An 18,212-nucleotide genomic window follows, 5' to 3' on the forward strand; every position below is an offset into this window, starting at 1 on the left:
GCCAGAGTTGTGGGAGGAGTCAGTGAGCACTGGGTGAGAGGAGCCCAGCGTGGAGCCAGGGTTGTGGGCGTGCCCTGAGGAGGTGTTCTTTGAAGACTGTGATTCACCCTGCCCTCTCTGGGGCTCTCCTACCCCAGGGGACGACTTACAAGTGTTTAGATGTCTCAGAACAGAAATAACAACAAGGAACAGGGTGACAGTACTTAGAGCCTGTGCCAGGCTCGCTCTACTCCCCACAACAGCCCTCTCGGTAGGCACTCAGCACCCCAGTTTATAGAAGGGGGAGCCGAGGCACAGAGCTCAGATGAGAAGTGTCTGGGTTCCGCATTCTCAGGCCGTGATCGTTCTTCCCAAGGCTGTCCCACACAACCCCTCCCACGTGCACCTGCCTTCCCCTCTTGCACCCAGGATCCAGACGCTCCAGCGGCTGCCTTTGGCCCCCCTGCATCTCCCTTGGTGCCGCCGCTCCTCCTCCTTCAGGATGAATGCCCTCCCGTTCCAGCCCCACTCTGGGTCCTCTCTTCATGTGTGCCCCGGGGCAGCCCCGTCAAGTGTTCTCATCTGTGGGTGTGGCTGGGGTGACTGCATTTAACCCAACCCCTCAGCCCCCAAGGATTCTGCTGATTGCAGACCCCAGAGCATGGAGCGACCTGCAACCGGGTTCTGGGGGACTTGGGCAGCAGTCACTCGGTTCATCCTCCCCTCTCCACATTAAAGCAGGTGTTTGCGTGACGTGGAGTGTGCTTCCTGATCATTCTGATGGCTGCAGTTTGTGCACAGGTGTGCCTGTGTGTGTGCCTGGCCCACGAAACCCCGAGATCCCTGCAAGGACACTCAGCCACCCCAGGAGCAGTGGACTTCCTGGAGTGGACTCAGCCAGCGAAGCGGAAGAGGAGAAGGAGGCAAATCTGCTTTCCTTGGGAGCTTCACCCCGACAGGGAACGAACTCCCTGGCCTCACTGTATCCCTTCAGCTGGGAGGTGAGCTAACTAGGACAGGAAGCTGTTACACAGCCCCTAACCCTGGCCACTGCCACTGGCGCCGGGCCACCAAGAGAGGGGACACAAGTGGCCCCTCAGAGCCAGCTGACCCGCGACTGCTGTCTCCCAGCACCCATGGCCTTCAGCGTCCTCACACCGTGCCACCCTCTTGCTTTTCCTGGTGCCACCTGGATTATTGCTTATTTAGTATTTCCTTTTAAATCTGCTCACTGAGTTTGCACACATTTTTCTGGGAGGAAGCAAGATATCAATACTTGAAATGAAAGGTGGGGGTGAGAAAAGATCGTTCTCCATGAAGAGAAGCAAACCCTGCGGTAAGTACAATAAGAACAACAACGAAAAATGGCACTGAATTCCAGGCAGACACTGCCGTCTGCCAAGGGCACCCAGCCTAGGGTATGGCCTCTCCCTGTTTAAAACAGAAGCCAAGCAGCCACAGGACGATCAGGAAGAGGCTAGGGGACGCCAGAGACTGGGTACCCCAGAGACACTGCGGAAGTCGACAGTCACCCGTGTTCCAACACACCCTGGAACTCGATGCCACCGCTCCCACTGGTGTCCCCTGAGCCTCCCCCCTCACTGGTGGTCCCACGGTGTGACAGCAGACTGACAGTGGGGGTCTCGGAGACAATTTTAATGCAAAAATCGTTCCAGAACCTGGCAACTTAGGGGGGTGGTGGGAGGGGCATGGCTGAGAAGGGAACGAAGAACTCAAGGCACACAGAGGACAACAGTCATGTTGCTATGGAAACCCATAGCCCTGCCGAGTCAAACTTGACGCCTGGTGTCGGCGTGGGCTGTGCACTCCTTAGGGACAGCCCCGTCACCAGCCGCTCGCTCACCTGCCGGGGCACCGCGTGTACCGCAGCTGGTACCATGTGCAAGTCCAGATTCATTTATTCAGGTCTGTGCAGCTTCCCTCCACAGGAGAGCAAAGGATTTTCTCTGCTCCGTGACTACCTTTCACTGATTCTAGAAACTTCTGTCCTTAAGCAATGGAGTGTGCCTTCTATAGTCACCTGGGGAGTCACTAAAGAGGCAGAGTAGGGGCCAGGGCTGTGGCGCAGCAGGTGAAGCTGCCCCTGCAGTGCCAGCTCCCCAGAGAGGAGCTGGTTCGAGTCCCAGCTGCCCTACTTCCTATCCAGCTCCCTGCTGATGCACCTGGGAAAGCAGTGGAAGATGGCCCTTGGGTCCGTGCCACCCACCTGATCATTCTGATGATGCTTGGGTCCCTGCCACCCACCTGGGAGACCCAGAGGAGTTCCCGGCTCCTTGCTTCTGCCTGGGCCAGCCCTAGCTGCTGTGCTCATTAGGGGAGTGAAGCAGTGGACAGAAGATCTCTCTCTCTCTCTCTGCCTTTCAAATAAAGATAAATTTTTAAATAAATAAAAGGAAAGGCAAAGCAGCAGTGGACTCTAAAGTGAACAGTGAGGCAAGGTGCGCCCCAGCCCCATCTTCGAGTGGCTGCTGCACTTCCATGTGCGTTGTTCCCCTTGACCGCAGGTTAGACTCCTAGTCTGGGACTGACTTTCCCACAGGAAGCAGCAGTGAGCTGGGCTCCTCCTAAGCACGGACAGCGAGGCAGCTCTTTTGTGAGTTAGCTCAAGTATTACAGCACACTGTGTGCCATCTAGTCGCAGTACAATTTCTGACAATTTCCATAACAGCAAAGTTTACATACAGATGGCAAATAAATAAACCCCCCATGGCCTGGTCTGTGGTTCCCGCGGTCAGCAGATCCTATTAGGGGCTTTATGATCCTGCCCGGCAATGGAGACGGTACAGCCCATCTCTTGGATTTCGGCGGCACAACCTAGCCCCGCGGCATTCATCTGTGACACGGAGCTGCCTAAATCAACTTGCTCCTGTGTGCAGGGCTGGAAATGGCCGCTCCTTCTCGTCTCTCATTCAAACCACAACGAGCTCTTTTTTCTCTATTCATTCTCCTTACCAGCACATGATTACGATTAGACAGTGAGCCTCAAGGAGTCTAAGCTGACTGACATCCAAGACTGCCGAGCACAAGCAGGTCTAGGCAAGTCCCGTGGCTGGAATGCACCTTGTCTCCTGAACTCACGCAGCAGCTGAGTCCCCAGGGTCCCATGTTAAGAGCACCAAGAGCGTGGGACCTAGACCGAGTGTGGTCCCTGGAGGTGGGCATGGACCAGGGTGGGTGGGCACGGGGGGGCCCCACAAGGAGGGGGACAGAGTCCACGTGGATACGGATGCACACACCTGCTCCCGCTGCGATGTGATGCTGTCAGGGCAGCCGCGGCCGCAGCCCGAGCTGTGCTTTGGGACTCGCAGCTTTCAAAACGGTGAGCTAAATAAACCTCTTCCCTTTGAAAGGTTAGCCTGCCTCGGGAATTCCGTTACAGTAATCGGAAGCTGACCACCACCGTGAGGGAGGGGCTGGGCCCTGCACTGAAAGACTGAACCTCGGAGAGGCCCTGAGGCAGGGGTGGGGAACTCTCCTTCTGCCAGTGCCATGTGGAGATTATGACATCATCCGAAGGCCACAAAAATGACTGACTCAACAATCGGGCTGCCATCACCAAGGACGCCGACCGGGCCGCTGGACAGCAATCTGCAGTCTCACAGGTCTTGGGGCTCCCAGACGTCACGGGACTGACCGGTTTCTTCTGAGGCCTCTCCTGGGCTCCTAGTCGCCACCTGGTATCTGTGTCCTAATCCCGCCCTCCCCAGGCCCCGCCCCGGTCCCTCCCTGGCCTCTGCAGCCCCATCTCCAAACACACTCGCATGCAGAGCTGCTGTGCACGAGGGCGACGGAGCCAGTGCCAGGCCCACAGCCGGGTCCAGGTGTGTGTGCTCCTCGTTCACTGAGTCCCACCTGCAAGTCAGGCTCGGTTCTCGGCACAGGGGACCCAGGTCCCCCCCACACAAAGCTGATGTCCTAGTGCAGGAGACAGACGGCTAACGAGTGAAGACTCTGGCTAGCTTATTTCTCTGGGTGACAAGTGCTGTGGAGAAAATCGGTTGGATAATGGGGCCGGGATTAGAGGACAGACCACTCAGGGGTAGTCGGGGAGGCCTCTCTAGAAAGGGGCATTTGAGGCGAGACGTAAGTGGCAAGGAGGGGCCAGCCCTGCAGGACATGGGGAGCAGCACTACAGGCAGAGAGCAGAGCAAGTGCCCTGTTCTGGGGTGGGGCTGCGGGGTTCCGGGCAGCTAGGGGAGGAGGCAGGTGTGGCTCACGCGGTGGGAGTAGAGCGGCGAGGCAGGCAGGGCAGCACCAACACTCTGCCTGGCATTCTGCCCCTGCTGCGCCCTGCGCCCCGAGGTCAGGACCCTGCACACTGCAGCAGGGAGGCGTCTTCTCACTTTGCACTTGCCTTTCTACTTTGGAACCAACCAGAACTGCAAGTGGGACCAACTGCAATCTTTCCACTGCAAAATGAGCATCTTCGTTTCTACTTCTTTGCTCTGAAAGAAAAACACCTCTGACACTGATCCTAACATCCTAGCCCCAAGGGCAGGCAGAGCGCTCCTCTGGCTCAACTCAATAGGGCACAAGTAGCAGAAAACTTTTGATTCCCCATTTAGAGAGAGAAATCCCAGTCTACTTACTAGGTAATCAGCAGGTGCAGCTGCATTGCCTAAGTGGAGAGAAATCATGCCTGGGACCCTGGAGGTGAGTGGCAACTTTTCTTCATCTGGATTTCAAATTGAATTCAACTCCAGGGAGACTTCGCGAGCCCCTGCAGGCTGCCAGTCCACACCGGGAGCAGAGACGGCTGCACAGGCTGTCCGTCTGCAAGGAGCTCACAGCCACAGAGACGGACACAGACTCAGGGAAGCGCAGCAGGCCGCCAGGCCAGGGGTCCCAACACCACTCCTCAGGAGCAACAGGAAGTCAGTGCTCAATTTCTCTCAGAAACAGTTTTGGGGATTCAGACCACCTGGATGGGAAGACCTGCTATAGAAAGTAGAATCAAACTTTGACATGATTACACAAGTCATTACCTTCGTCTCTCGTCTCATGTGACTTTCTTCTGAAACATCCTGTCTAAATAACAGTGTGCGGGAGCCAGTATAAACATCACGGAGGGGACAGCATACTCTTATTTTTTTTATTTGAGAGGCAGAGACAGAGCGCCTATCTGATGGTTCACGTGTCAAATGCCTAAAACAGCCAAGGCTGGGCCAGGGCAAAAGCTAGGATCCAGGAACACAGTCCACGTGGTGGAAGAGACCCAACTAGTTGAGCCATCACCTGTTGCCTCCCACAGTCTGCGTGGGCAGAAATTTGGAACCGGAAGCCAGGGCTGGAACTCCAACCCGCCTACTGCAATATGGGATGTGGGCCCTTAACTGCTAGGCCAAACACCCCCCTTCACGCTTTGATTTTCCATGGAACCAACAGAAGGACGAGCAATGCATGCCCCTGCCCAGGCTCACGCAGGAGCTTTCTGCTAGTGGCACCAAGACGGAGGTGCTTAATCCAGTTTCAAAGTGGGCCTCCGGGAACTGTTCAGCCTGGACCAGGTATTGAGGGTGGCAGCCGTGTGACTGCACCCTGGCAGCTCTGTTACAGACACAGACACAGACACGGGCACCTCCTGACTCCTGCCCTGTGACGCCCCCGTGACCTTCGAAGTCCCCAGCAAGAAGTCGTCACCAGCCAGGCCACCTCCGAAGCTGAGCAAGACAAACCTCTTTGTGGAAGGCAGCCTGAGGCTCTACCCACACAGGAAGTTCCAGCTTTACTGCGGTAAGATCGGATCACCAGACAAGGACGAGGCGATGGCAAGGCAGAGAGTGCACGTCCGCCGGGCCCCAAGGTTACCGACCGCACAGGTCACCGTCATCATGGGCAAGGGCAAGCCCTGCAAACGCAGACTCAGCTCCAGACACCAATGTCACGCAATCACCTTTCTCCTAAGTCAAATTCTTGGGGACTCTTAAGTGAGCAGAAAAGGATAGAGGACTGCCAACTACAGGGAGTCCAGGCAGCACCCAGAGGAAGGTTCCGGGGTCCCGAAAACAGCCCCGCCTCACCGCCAAGACCCAGAGCTCGCACGGGCTCCCAGGGGCTCCCAGCTTTAGGGAAAGAACCCCAGCCCAGCAAGCCAGGTCTCCAGTGTGGTCTCCCTCTCCCAGCCAAACCTGGAACAAACTGAAGCCACTGGCTCCCGTGTCCGTGCAATCACACGTGGCAGACTCTGGAACTACTCACCTGGTATCCAGTCCCCACATCTTCCCCTGTGCCCTCACGGCGGAGGACAGCCAGAGGAGCAGCGCACAGGCTCACTGCTTCATCCGAGAGACAGACTAGAAGACGTCACAGTGAACTTCCTCGCAGGCAGGCCACGGAGACAGCTGCAGTTGCCTCTGTGTGGCCTGGCACAAACTAAGCGTTCCCTAGATTAACTATCGTCCACCTCCATAACCCAGGCACATTCCAGTCTCCCAAAGCTGTGGCCTGGGACAGCGCTAATGGCACAGATCCACGCCCCTGCTGTGCGTCTGAAACCGTCACTGGATCCCTGCCGGTCTCCACCAGGTTCAGGGACTCCAGTGCGGTGGAAGGGAAAAGCAAGGCAGACGGGGGGCCAGCACCACGCTCTCATTGGCAGAAGCACACTCACTCACGCGCCAGCAGGACACAGAGTCACTGCTGCCTCCGCGCCTTGCACAGGTGACCACTGCTTCAGGAAATAATCACCTGCTTCCACTGCTGAGCGCTACCGAAACCCAAGCCCTGAGCTCCAGACTCCCTGGGCTCCTGCTGCAGACTCCGGAGCACCCTGCAGGGTCTTCTCAAGAAAAACGCACGCTGTGTCTGAGGGAAGATCACGGAGGCCCCCACGCTTCCTGCTCACTTGAGGGACACTCACCAAACGAGTTTGCATTTCCTTCACTTTTCATGACAGTACATGCTAGCTGGGGTCTCTCCCTATGTCCGAAGTATTTTGTTTGGAGGGAGGAGAATTGCAGGAAGTGTGATGAAGACCCGCCCAGACCCGAGCCACCAGGCCCTGGGCGCCCACAGACGACCCTCGTGGCCCTCTGCCCAAAGGCTTCTGAGGGCATGGTGAGGTTTGGACGGCACCATCTGCGGGGTCTATGTCGGTGTGAAGGACGCACCCCTCTGCTATGTGCCGTTGGAAAGGGCACGTGCTGCACGCAGACAGCCCCCACCTCTCCCTTCTCTGTGCACCTCCAGCTCTGGGATTGAACACAGCAAGTCCCCTGCACACAAGCACTTTGATCTCGGGCCCGGCAGTGCCAGAATGCAAGGTGTCACGTTGCATTCATAAGACATGACTAAAATAGACAACCCCTGTGTTGGGAAATAAATTTCCCTAGGCCTAAAATAAGTGTTTTGAGAGACTGAATAGACAACTGGACAACAGTCATGCCACATAGGACAGCAAAGCCCAGACCCATCTCCATGACAACAAGCAGAGAGGAAGCTCCAGCCACGTCTCTGCAATCGGCTTCCAAACGCGCTCCCCAAGCCTGGCACACAAGGTGTCTGCCTCCAGCTTGCCTGTGACCTCCAACCCAGAACACCCAAGGTCATCGTCCCCTTTCTGCACTGACAGCCTCCCCACTTCTCTGCCTGCCAAGTGCAAGGGCGGTGGCTGGCGCCCTGGCCACAGCAAGCTTTGCCTGAACAGCCTCTGTGTGTTCTCGCTTCTTTCCACAGCGGCTATGCCTTGTTCTCTGGCTGTAAAACAGAGCACAGCCAGTGATGCTGGTGCTCGCCCGGAGGGCCGTGAACTGAAGATCTGTCCCCATCCAGACAAGCCCAGAAGAACGGCTTCAGGTGGGCGCTCACAGTGCAGGCCCACACCCCAATTCCACGACCTCCCCAGTGAACGACCTCAGACAGGAGTCCTCCCACCCTCTGAGTCTTCGTTTCCACCTCCAGGAAGTGGACATGAGTGACACTTACCTTGCACACTGGCTGTGACAGTACCTCTAAGGGGTTAACACAGACCTGGCACAAGTACACACATTAATCTAAAGCGTGAATTAACAATATCGATTAGCCCACTACAGTCTTACTAGAAAGAAGCAGTACGTGATGACTGCTACTGGACAGCTGGAGTACACAGCGATGACCACTACTGAACACCTGGGTACACAGCGATGACCACTACTGAACACCTGGGGTGACAGCGATGACTACTACTGAACACCTGGGGTACACAGTGATGACCACTACTGGACACCTAGGGTACACAGCGATGACCACTACTAAACACCTGGGGTTACAGCGATGACCACTACTGAACACCTGGGGTTACAGTGATGACCACTACTGGACACCTGGGGTTACAGCGATGACCACTACTGAACACCTGGGGTACACAGTGATGACCACTACTGAACACCTGGGGTTACAGCGATGACCACTACTGAACACCTGGGTACACAGCGTTGACCACTACTGGACACCTGGGTACACAGCGATGACAACTACTGAACACCTGGGTACACAGTGATGACCACTACTGAACACCTGGGGTTACAGCGATGACCACTACTGAACACCTGGGGTACACAGTGATGACCACTACTGGACACCTGGGGCACACAGCGATGACCACTACTAAACACCTGGGGTTACAGTGATGACCACTACTGAACACCTGGGGTTACAGTGATGACCACTACTGGACACCTGGGGTTACAGCGATGACCACTACTGGACACCTGCGGTACACAGCGATGACCACTACTGAACACCTGGGGTTACAGCGATGACCACTACTGAACACCTGGGGTATACGTGATGACCACTACTGGACACCTGGGGTTACAGCGATGACCACTACTGGACACCTGCGGTACACAGCGTTGACCACTACTGAACACCTCGGAGTACAGTGATGACCACTACTGAACACCTGGGATGCACAGCGATGACCACTACTGGACACCTGGGGTTACAGCGATGACCACTACTGGACACCTGCGGTACACAGCGATGACCGCTACTGAACACCTGGGGTTACAGCGATGACCACTACTGAACACCTGGGTACACAGCGTTGACCACTACTGGACACCTGGGTACACAGCAATGACCACTACTGGACACCTGCGGTACACAGCGATGACCACTACTGAACACCTCAGAGTACAGTGATGACCACTACTGAACACCTGGGGTGTACATGATGACCACTACTGGACACCTGCGGTACACAGCGATGACCACTACTGAACACCAGGGGTTACAGCAATGACCACTACTGAACACCTGGGGCATACAGCAATGACCACTCTGAACACCTGGGGTACACAGTGATGACCACTACTGAACACCTGGGGTTACAGCGATGACCACTACTGAACACCTGGGGTTACAGCGATGACCACTACTGAACACCTGGGATGCACAGTGATGACCACTACTGGACACCTGGGGTTACAGCGATGACCACTACTGGACACCTGCGGTACACAGCGATGACCGCTACTGAACACCTGGGGTTACAGCGATGACCACTACTGAACACCTGGGGTTACAGCGATGACCACTACTGAACACCTGGGGTATACGTGATGACCACTACTGGACACCTGGGGTTACAGCGATGACCACTACTGAACACCTGGGGTACACAGCGTTGACCACTACTGGACACCTGGGGCATACAGCAATGACCACTCTGAACACCTGGGGTACACAGTGATGACCACTACTGGACACCTGGGGTACACAGCGATGACCACTACTGAACACCTGGGATGCACAGCGATGACAACTACTGACACCTGGGGTTACAGCGATGACCACTACTGAACACCTGGGGTATACGTGATGACCACTACTGGACACCTGGGGTTACAGCGATGACCACTACTGAACACCTGGGGTACACAGCGTTGACCACTACTGGACACCTGGGGCATACAGCAATGACCACTCTGAACACCTGGGGTACACAGCGATGACCACTACTGGACACCTGGGATGCACAGCGATGACAACTACTGGACACCTGGGGTTACAGCGATGACCACTACTGAACACCTGGGGTACACAGCGATGACCAATACCGAACACCTCGGAGTACAGTGATGACCACTACTGAACACCTACAGTACACAGCGATGACCACTACTGGACACCTGGGTTACACAGTGATGACCACTGCTGGACACCTGGGGTACACAGCGATGACCACTACTGAACACCTGCGGTACACAGCGATGACCACTACTGGACATCTGGGTTACACAGTGATGACCACTACTGGACACCTGGGGTACACAGCGATGACCACTACTGGACACCTGGGGTACACAGCGATGACCACTACTGGACACCTGAGTACACAGCGATGACCACTACTGGACACCTGGGGTGCACCTGGCACCCTTTGGAGCCCTGCAGGCAAAGCACCTGACCCCAATCCTGCCGACGAGGAGGGGTGGCTTCACTCCCTGTGTTGCACCTCTGCTCGCTGTGACTCCCCCTACACACACACACACACACACAGTGACCCAGCTGGTGATGCCGCCTGCAGGGCTCAGAATCTCCCTACTCTTTTGCACTCTGCATCCCCTTGTTTCTAATACTGGATCACAATTCACATATTCCCAGAAGTCCTAAGGGTGACACAGGTGAGTGAAGTGGGCCAGGTGTGAGACAAAAGTGAGTGGTGGGGACTGGGGTGGAGTAGACAGAGAGCGACACGTACAGGGAAGCTGCTCCTTAGCTCCAGCCAACTGTTGCCAAGCTTCCAGACCTCCCAGACTCTGGAAGAGATGGTCTGTGAAATCTCCCCACTGGCGGAGCCTGGCCGCTCTCCTCAGTGTTTTAAAGAACAGAGCACACATCTGTAGGCTGCACGTGGCCATGGCACCTGTTTGCAAACTGCAGGCTGGGAGGACGCCAAGGCCCCCAACTCCAGTACAGGGTTCCGGGCCGGGGCTCTGGTGCACAGGTCATGCCACCGCCTGCAATGCTGGCATCTCACGTGGGTGCAAGTTCCGGTCCTGGCCACTCTAGCCCCTACTGACAGAACAGCACCCAGGAAAGCAGTGGAACATGGCCCACATGCTTGGGCCTCTGCCACCCACACAGGAGACCTGGATGGAGTTCCACGCTCCTGGCTACTGTGGCCAACTCGGGAGTGAGCCAGCAGATGGAAGATTTCTCTGCCTGTCTCTATCTCATCCTCTCTCTTTGTAATTCTTTCAAATAAATAAAACCACATCTTTAAAAAATAAATAAAAACATACGAGGTGTGGGAGATTCCTGGCTTCACTGCCTCCTCTGCCCCCTCTCCCTCTCCCGCTTCTGTGGCTCCACAACCCGAGCAGGACCCAGCAGGCTGGCAGCCCAGAACCAGGGGTCCCCAGCGCTACTCCCGGGAGGCCGGCTGCTCACGCCGATTCTCGGGCAAAGACGATGCTGAGTCCATTTCAGCTCTAAATTAACTTCTGTGCAGGGAAAAGAGGAAAGTGAAGGATTGCTTTTCAACAACAAGATAACTCTCCAAGGCCCTCTGTGGTCCGCAGGCTGGGTCCCCTTGAGTCTCACCCCTTAGTCAGCACTCGGCTCTGGGCTGGCCAGCCACACACAGGACGGTGCATGGTGCCCCTCTGTCTGCAGGGGAGAAGGGTGCGAGCTCTGGGCCTGGCCCTCTGGGGCTCAGACCAACCGCTCCCCACTGGAAATAGGCAAACTGTAGAACCTCCCTTCGGCTCGGAAAAGTGGGAGTAATCAGAAAACCTGCCTCCTTGGGTTGTCTGATGACAGCACATCATGAGTGAACCCTGGAGAGAGCTTACAGCCGGGGCTGGGCCTAAGTCCTCCATGGATGTCAGCGAGGTCTGTGTGCCACCCCTGCTCACCAGACCAGCTGCTCTCCCTTCCCCTGGTGACTGGGAACAGCAGGCAAGTTTAGTCTGGTGTATCCCCTTCCCTCATGGATCACTAAGAACTGCCTCAATGCTGTCCTCAATGCCTGCCCTAGCAGGGGGAGTGCTGAGTGCTGTGTTCAATTACTAATGCCTGCCCTGGCAGAGGGAGTGCTGAGTGCTGTGTTCAATTACTAATGCCTGCCCTGGCAGAGGGAGAGAGCGCTGAGTGGCAAGAGCAGGAAGTCGGCCCTTGGCCCCTGACCCCTGGCCCCTCCTCCCACTGACCGACACTGAGTGAAGCCCCGGGTCTCCCCTTCACTAGGAGAGCAAGAGCTGAACCCTCCCCCTCCATCAGAGCGTAGCATCAAGTCCCGAATCCTCATCAAACACCGACTCAGAGGCTCTCCCAGGCTGCTCCACCCACCTTGGGCCTGCCAATGCCTTGGAGCCCTGTCGGCAGGCGCCTGAGCAACCAGACCGCAAACCTGTGTGTCCCAGAGCATGTGAAGCAGAAGGTTCACGTCGGACTCACTGCGAGGCCTCCGTTTGTCACTGCACCCATAACCCAGGTGCACTTGTGTTGGGAGTTCTGTGTCTGCTGGCTGCCTGAACAGCAGGGAGACACTACAGGCTAACACCCGACACGCCGTGCACTGGGAAGAACATTGGCAACTGACTGAATCCTCACAAAACCCCAGGAGGGGGGTCGGCACCATGGCACAGCAGGTAAAGCCGCCGCCTGCAGTGCCAGCACCCATTTAGGCACTGGTTCAAGTTCCAGCTGCTCCACTTCCGATCCAGCTCCCTGCTAATGGCCTGGGAAAGCAGTAAAAGGTGGGCCCCTGCACCCACATGGGAGACCCAGAAGAAGCTCCTGGCTCCTGGCTTCAGCCTGGCCCAGTCCCAACTGTGGTGGCCATTTGGGGAGTGAACCAGCAGATGGAAGACCTCTCTGTCTTTCCCTCTCTCTCTGTAACTCTTTCAAATAAATAAATCTTTTAAAAAAAAAAAAAAAAAACTCCCAGGAGACAGCTCCCATCCATCACTATTCATCTCCCTGACCAGGAAACCGAGGCCCAGAGGCACTCGGAGCTTCCCCCAGGGCACACTGGCGTGTGGCAGCGTCACGGCCTACTGCTCCCCAGGCACCCCTGAGAGTAGAGCACGGTGAGAGGCCTGTCCCCGCTCCGAGGCCCCCAGCTGTGTCAACTCCAAAGCTTCACCCTGCAGAGGCTGCTGACCCTGCACAGGGCTTCTTACTCAGGCCCAGGCAGGCTCTCAGGAAGCTCTGGCCCGTGACCAGAGGTTGGACCAGAGGTCCCTGCCACGTTTACCCCTGCGCGTGACCAGAGGTCGGGGTCCCTTCCACCTTCACCCCTGCATGTGACTGGAGGTCGGGGCCCCTGCCACATTCACCCCTGCGCGTGACTGGAGGTCGGGGTCCCTGCCACGTTCACCCCTGCGCGTGACTGGAGGTCGGGGCCCCTGCCACGTTCACCCCTGCGCGTGACTGGAGGTCGGGGCCCCTGCCACGTTCAGCCCTACGCGTGACTGGAGGTCGGGGCCCCTGCCACGTTCACCCCTGCACGTGACTGGAGGTCGGGGCCCCTGCCACGTTCACCCCTGCGCGACTGGAGGTCGGGGTCCCTGCCACGTTCACCCCTGCGCGTGACTGGAGGTCGGGGCCCCTGCCACGTTCACCCCTGCGCGTGACTGGAGGTCGGGGCCCCTGCCACGTTCACCCCTGCGCGTGACTGGAGGTCAGGGTCCCTGCCACGTTCACCCCTGCGCGTGACTGGAGGTCAGGGTCCCTGCCACGCTTCTGCCTGGCCGCCACCTCAGGGCAGCAGGGCGGTCAGACAGTCTCGTTAGAGGGGGACCCCACTCCAACTTCACCTCTGTGGTTTTCACGTCTTTCTTGCTTCCCAGTCTACGTGGCAGTGGCTTCCCTAACCCCCAGTACCTCCGTCTTCTCACCTGCTTAACCTTGCTTTGTACCTACATTAATTGTCCTTACGTTAAACTCCCCCTCAACAGCCGTGTGTGGTCTCCGTCTCCTGACTGCACCTGTTCCCCCGATGCTGGGCCCCGCCTTTCTCTGCCCCCAGATTCCCCTGTCCTTCAGGTCTGGCTGCCGCAGGCCACACGACGCACCCCTGGGTTCCTGCAGGTGTCGTGGTCTCTACCACTCAACTTGAACTTGCCTCTCTACCACAGGGCTCTGTGAGCAAGGGCCAGGTTCAGCCCTCTGCTGGGACCACGGCCACACCCACATTTGCAGCTGCTTTCTTGCTGTACCAGCGGCATTGTCACCGGGACTGTCCAGCCCTCAAGGCCTGTTTACCGTCTCAGTCTTTCTAGAAAAAGCATCCCGACCCCCGCCCTGCTGTCACGTGGAGCTCTGTGTCAAGTTCATGGACTGTTCAGTGCCTTGAACCCCGAGACCGCAGAACTGCCAGCACGTGGCCACTCCACGTGAGCCCCAGAATGGACAGACCCCACCAAACTCTGGCATGGAAGGCTGTGTCCTGGGGCCACCGCCAGCCCCTTCAAGTACCTGCCTGAGAAAGCTCGGTGTGGCCAGGAGAATTGACCATTTGCCCAGGCCAGCACACACCTGACCACAGGCCCTTGCTGTCCCTCTCCCAAGGCAATTACTATGAGGCATTTACTATCTCATGACCGTGGGCACAGGCCGGCTGTCTGTGCCACTCGGAAGTGCCTGTCTCAAGGACCCGAGAGCCATCCCTGTGAGATGCAATCGTTGGTATAGACAGCAGCCATCCCCACTCTCCGTGAGGGCACAGAATCCTCGCTGAGGTCACTTGCAGACTCAGAGGCCGCTGTCCTCGTCACAGCCATATAGCCCACCCTCCGTGACACTGTGCCCCTGCACCTCCTCCCTCCTTGTCCCTCCAAGATGCCCAAGTCCACCCTGCAGGGTCCCCCCGCCCACGGCCGCCAGACAAAGTCCGCGTCACCACTCCTTCCCGGCAGGCAGCGGCAGGCAGCAGCGGCAGTGCTCGGCAGGGGCCCCTCGCCCGCTGCATTCCTGGCAGCCCGTCAGCAACCAAGACAAGTCCTCTTACCTCAGGGTGAACTGGTCTGCCGCAGAGCCACTGGTCAGGGAGACTGAGAAGGTGGCCGTGTCCCCTTCGTGCACCAGGTTCAGCGGGACCGAGAGCGCCAGGTTGTCATCGAGGCTCAGCAGGGACCACTTGAGGTCGTCCTGGGTGGGGTAGACCACCACGCTCCCGACCCTCTCGCGGGCGGGCTGCGCCTGCGGGGCGCCCTCAGGGCCCGCGTGGATCCTGTTCTCCCACTGGCCCTCTTCCTCCAGCGGGCACCGGCCAGCCCCGTCAGCCGCGTACAGCGTGAAGAAGAGCTCCATGGCCGTGCCACCCAGCAGGGCCGGGATCTCCTCCTCGGGCTCCAGGTCCAGGCCCGAGCTGAACCACTCGGGCAGCAGCTCCAGCTCAGCCACGCAAAGCCCCGGGGCCCCCTGCAGCCGGCAGCTGGCCGCCACCTCCCTGGTCTCGGGGAAGGCAAACATCTTGACGCAGGGCAAGTGGTCATCAGGGTCGTCCTCGCCCCAGCCCATGCCCGCCACGTAGAACAGCGTCTGCACCTTGGGCCTGTTGGAGTAGATGGAGCTCTCGAGGATGTGGGATCGCAGCCTCCAGTTGAAGGGGAAGTTCTCTGCACTCCCGAAGGGTGTGGGGGGCACCAGGAGCTCCTGCGGGATCAGCCTGGCAGCCCAAAACGGGCCGTAGCTGGCGTTGAGCAGAGGCGGGCTCCTGGCGCGGTAGATGAACAGTGGCTCCGCCCGAGCCTGCAGGCTGGCATTCCTCGTGATGTCCTGGTTGGCTTCCTTGAGGAAGAAGGCCTCGTCTGCGTGGGAGATGCGCAGGCTTGTGGGCAGGTAGGCGGGCAGTGAGGAGAACCTCTGCAGGCTGTCCACGGCCCCGCGGCTCTGAGTCCCTGCAAAGCAAAGCAAGGATGGGACCAGGTTCCACTCGGTCCCGAGCTCAGCACCACAAATGCCACACCCCTCCCCGGTGAACCTCCCAGGTCTCACGGCAGGGAGAGCCTTGTGAGGACAGACCCAGAGCTGTCCCCAGGTCGTCGACACAGCCTGGGGAAGGTTGGGAAGGAGCCCCCGTAACCACAGACCCTGTAGTCCTGTCACCTCCCGTTCTTGCCACAGTCCTCCCTGCCACTGCACACCCCACAGGGGGCAGGGTGCACAACCCAGGGCCCGCACCCCCACATGTGGCAGGGTCCCACCTCGCTGCGCTGCTGTGTGTGTTTCTCTCCCCCTCCGCTGAGCAACACCTACTCGGACACTGAGACAGTCCCAATCCCCAGGGAAACGAGCGTGAAGCCTCAGGCCCGCATTCCCAATCCTTCCACATCACCAGTGAGAAAGCAGCGTCTGCACCACTGGGTCCTTCCCAGCACGTCACTCAGGACTGCGAGCACACAGAAGGGTGCACGTGCCAGAGGCAGACACCAGCCCTGAGTCCTGGCTCAGCCACTTCCTCGCAAGCTGTGCTCACATACGGCAGAGCAGCAGTGTGAATTCTACCTCACGGGCGGATGCACTGAGAACAATGCTACAGGCACCTGCTCCCCCAACATTTACCTGCTAGTGCCGTTATATGATGGTAACCCATACTAGAAGTCGACCAGACACTAAACCATTCATTCATTCTTCACTGGAATAGGCAGCCTACGAACTTGAGAGATGCCAACAATATGTCATTAAGAATAAAAAACTATGGGCCGGCACTGTGGCACAGTAGGTTAAAGCCCTGGCCTGAAGTGCCGGCATCCCATATGGATGCCGGTTTGAGACTCAGCTGCTCCACTTCCAATCCAGCTCTCTGCTGTGGCCTGGGAAAGCAGAAGATGGTCCAAGTCCTTGGGCCCCTGCAACCACATGGGAGACCTGGAAGGAGCTCCTGGCTCCTGGCTTCTGATCCATACAGCCCTGGCTATTGCAGTCAACTGGGGAGTGAACCATTGGATGGAAGACTCCTCACTGTCTTTCTCTCTCTGCCTCTCCTTCTGTGTAATTCTTTCAAATAAATAAATAATAAATCTTTAAAAAATAAATATATAAAAAACTGTAAATGGCCCACGAATGTGGGTGAACTCCTGAGACCTGATGCATATACATATAAATGTGCTTATGTTTACGTTTGGTGTACAAAGCCCAAAAGAGAAAGTCCCTCACTTTATACCATCTAAGTTTCTACTGTGCTTTGTTGAAACCACCACAGCCATGTAAACACAGATGTGAGCATGTATGTTTCCTACTGTGTGCTCCTCTCAGAAGAAAAGACACTGGCAGCAAAGCCCCCAGCAAGCCCCTCCAACATGCAGGCAGCCCCCCAGGACCAGGCTCAGCCGAGTGCTCACTCCCGCCCCATCACAGACCTGCAGCCTGGGGCTCAGGTCTCTGCCCATCGTGAGGAGAAATGGAACCTGATGGTGGTGTCCCATGGGTCGCTGCACTAGGCGTAGAAAAGGCAAACGACCCCATCCATCGGCTCCACTAATGGGAGTGCAGTTCTCTGCAGCCACTGCAAATCCTGCCAAACACAACCTTCTACTCATCCACACGGTGTCGGCTGTGGTTTGTTTTTTGTTTTTAGCCTTGAAAAGGCTCTTCTTGCACTTCCTTTCTGAGGGAGATAACTCGGTAGCTAGGAGACTGTGGAAAAGACTCAACCAATGGAGGGGGCTGATGTGTCCATTTTCCAAGGTGCTCGGAAAGCAAGGTGTCCCCTGGTGCCGCCAAGGTGGCCAGCGCCCAATGGTGAGTTCCCGCAGGCGAGAGCCCCTCCCTCGGTCCTTGGATCGCTGATCTACCTGTGCTCCTGGTTACTGTGTTTCCAGCACTGTGGCGTGCCAAGACATCCCTGCATGAGACAGACATGGCTTCTGCCCCAGGGACTGGGAAGCGTTGAGGTCACAGCGAACAGTCACAGGGCACTGGTGAAGCTGAGCACTACAACCCCTAAGAAATGCCCATCCCAGTGATTCTTCAGCGAGGAATCTGTTCTAAAGAAATAATCAAGGGCTAGGGAGGGAGATTAATATGCAAATACGTGCCTCACAAGCATGATTTATAACAGCAACACGCTGGAAACAACCTAAAATCCCATCATTAGGGAAATGATTAAATGAATGATTAAAGCTACACCGTGTGTGTGATACTAAACTGCCATCAAAGCCATGATTCCAACAAATATGTAAATCATGAGAAAAACACTTACAACATGTTAATTGAAAAAGAAAACATCAAAACTTTGCTGAAATTATCTCACGCCTGTTTACACACACAACACAACA

The 18,212-nt window shown here is 56.9% G+C and overlaps 1 protein-coding gene across 2 annotated transcripts in view; it reads right to left on the reverse strand.

Moving 5' to 3' along the window:
* Positions 1 to 18,212, reverse strand: part of LOC103345010 (transmembrane protein 132B) — a 364,359-nt gene that overhangs the window by 213,624 nt on the left and 132,523 nt on the right. For both annotated transcript variants that reach the window (XM_070066052.2, XM_070066053.2), the window contains exon 2: positions 14,942 to 15,833. In XM_070066052.2, the coding sequence (XP_069922153.2) occupies positions 14,942 to 15,833 (892 nt within the window). The remainder of the gene's footprint in view (positions 1 to 14,941; positions 15,834 to 18,212) is intronic.

The sequence above is a fragment of the Oryctolagus cuniculus genome, chromosome 21 (assembly GCF_051225735.1).
Source record: "Oryctolagus cuniculus isolate XC-2025 breed Fujian yellow rabbit chromosome 21, ASM5122573v1, whole genome shotgun sequence".
Classification (NCBI taxonomy): domain Eukaryota; kingdom Metazoa; phylum Chordata; class Mammalia; order Lagomorpha; family Leporidae; genus Oryctolagus; species Oryctolagus cuniculus.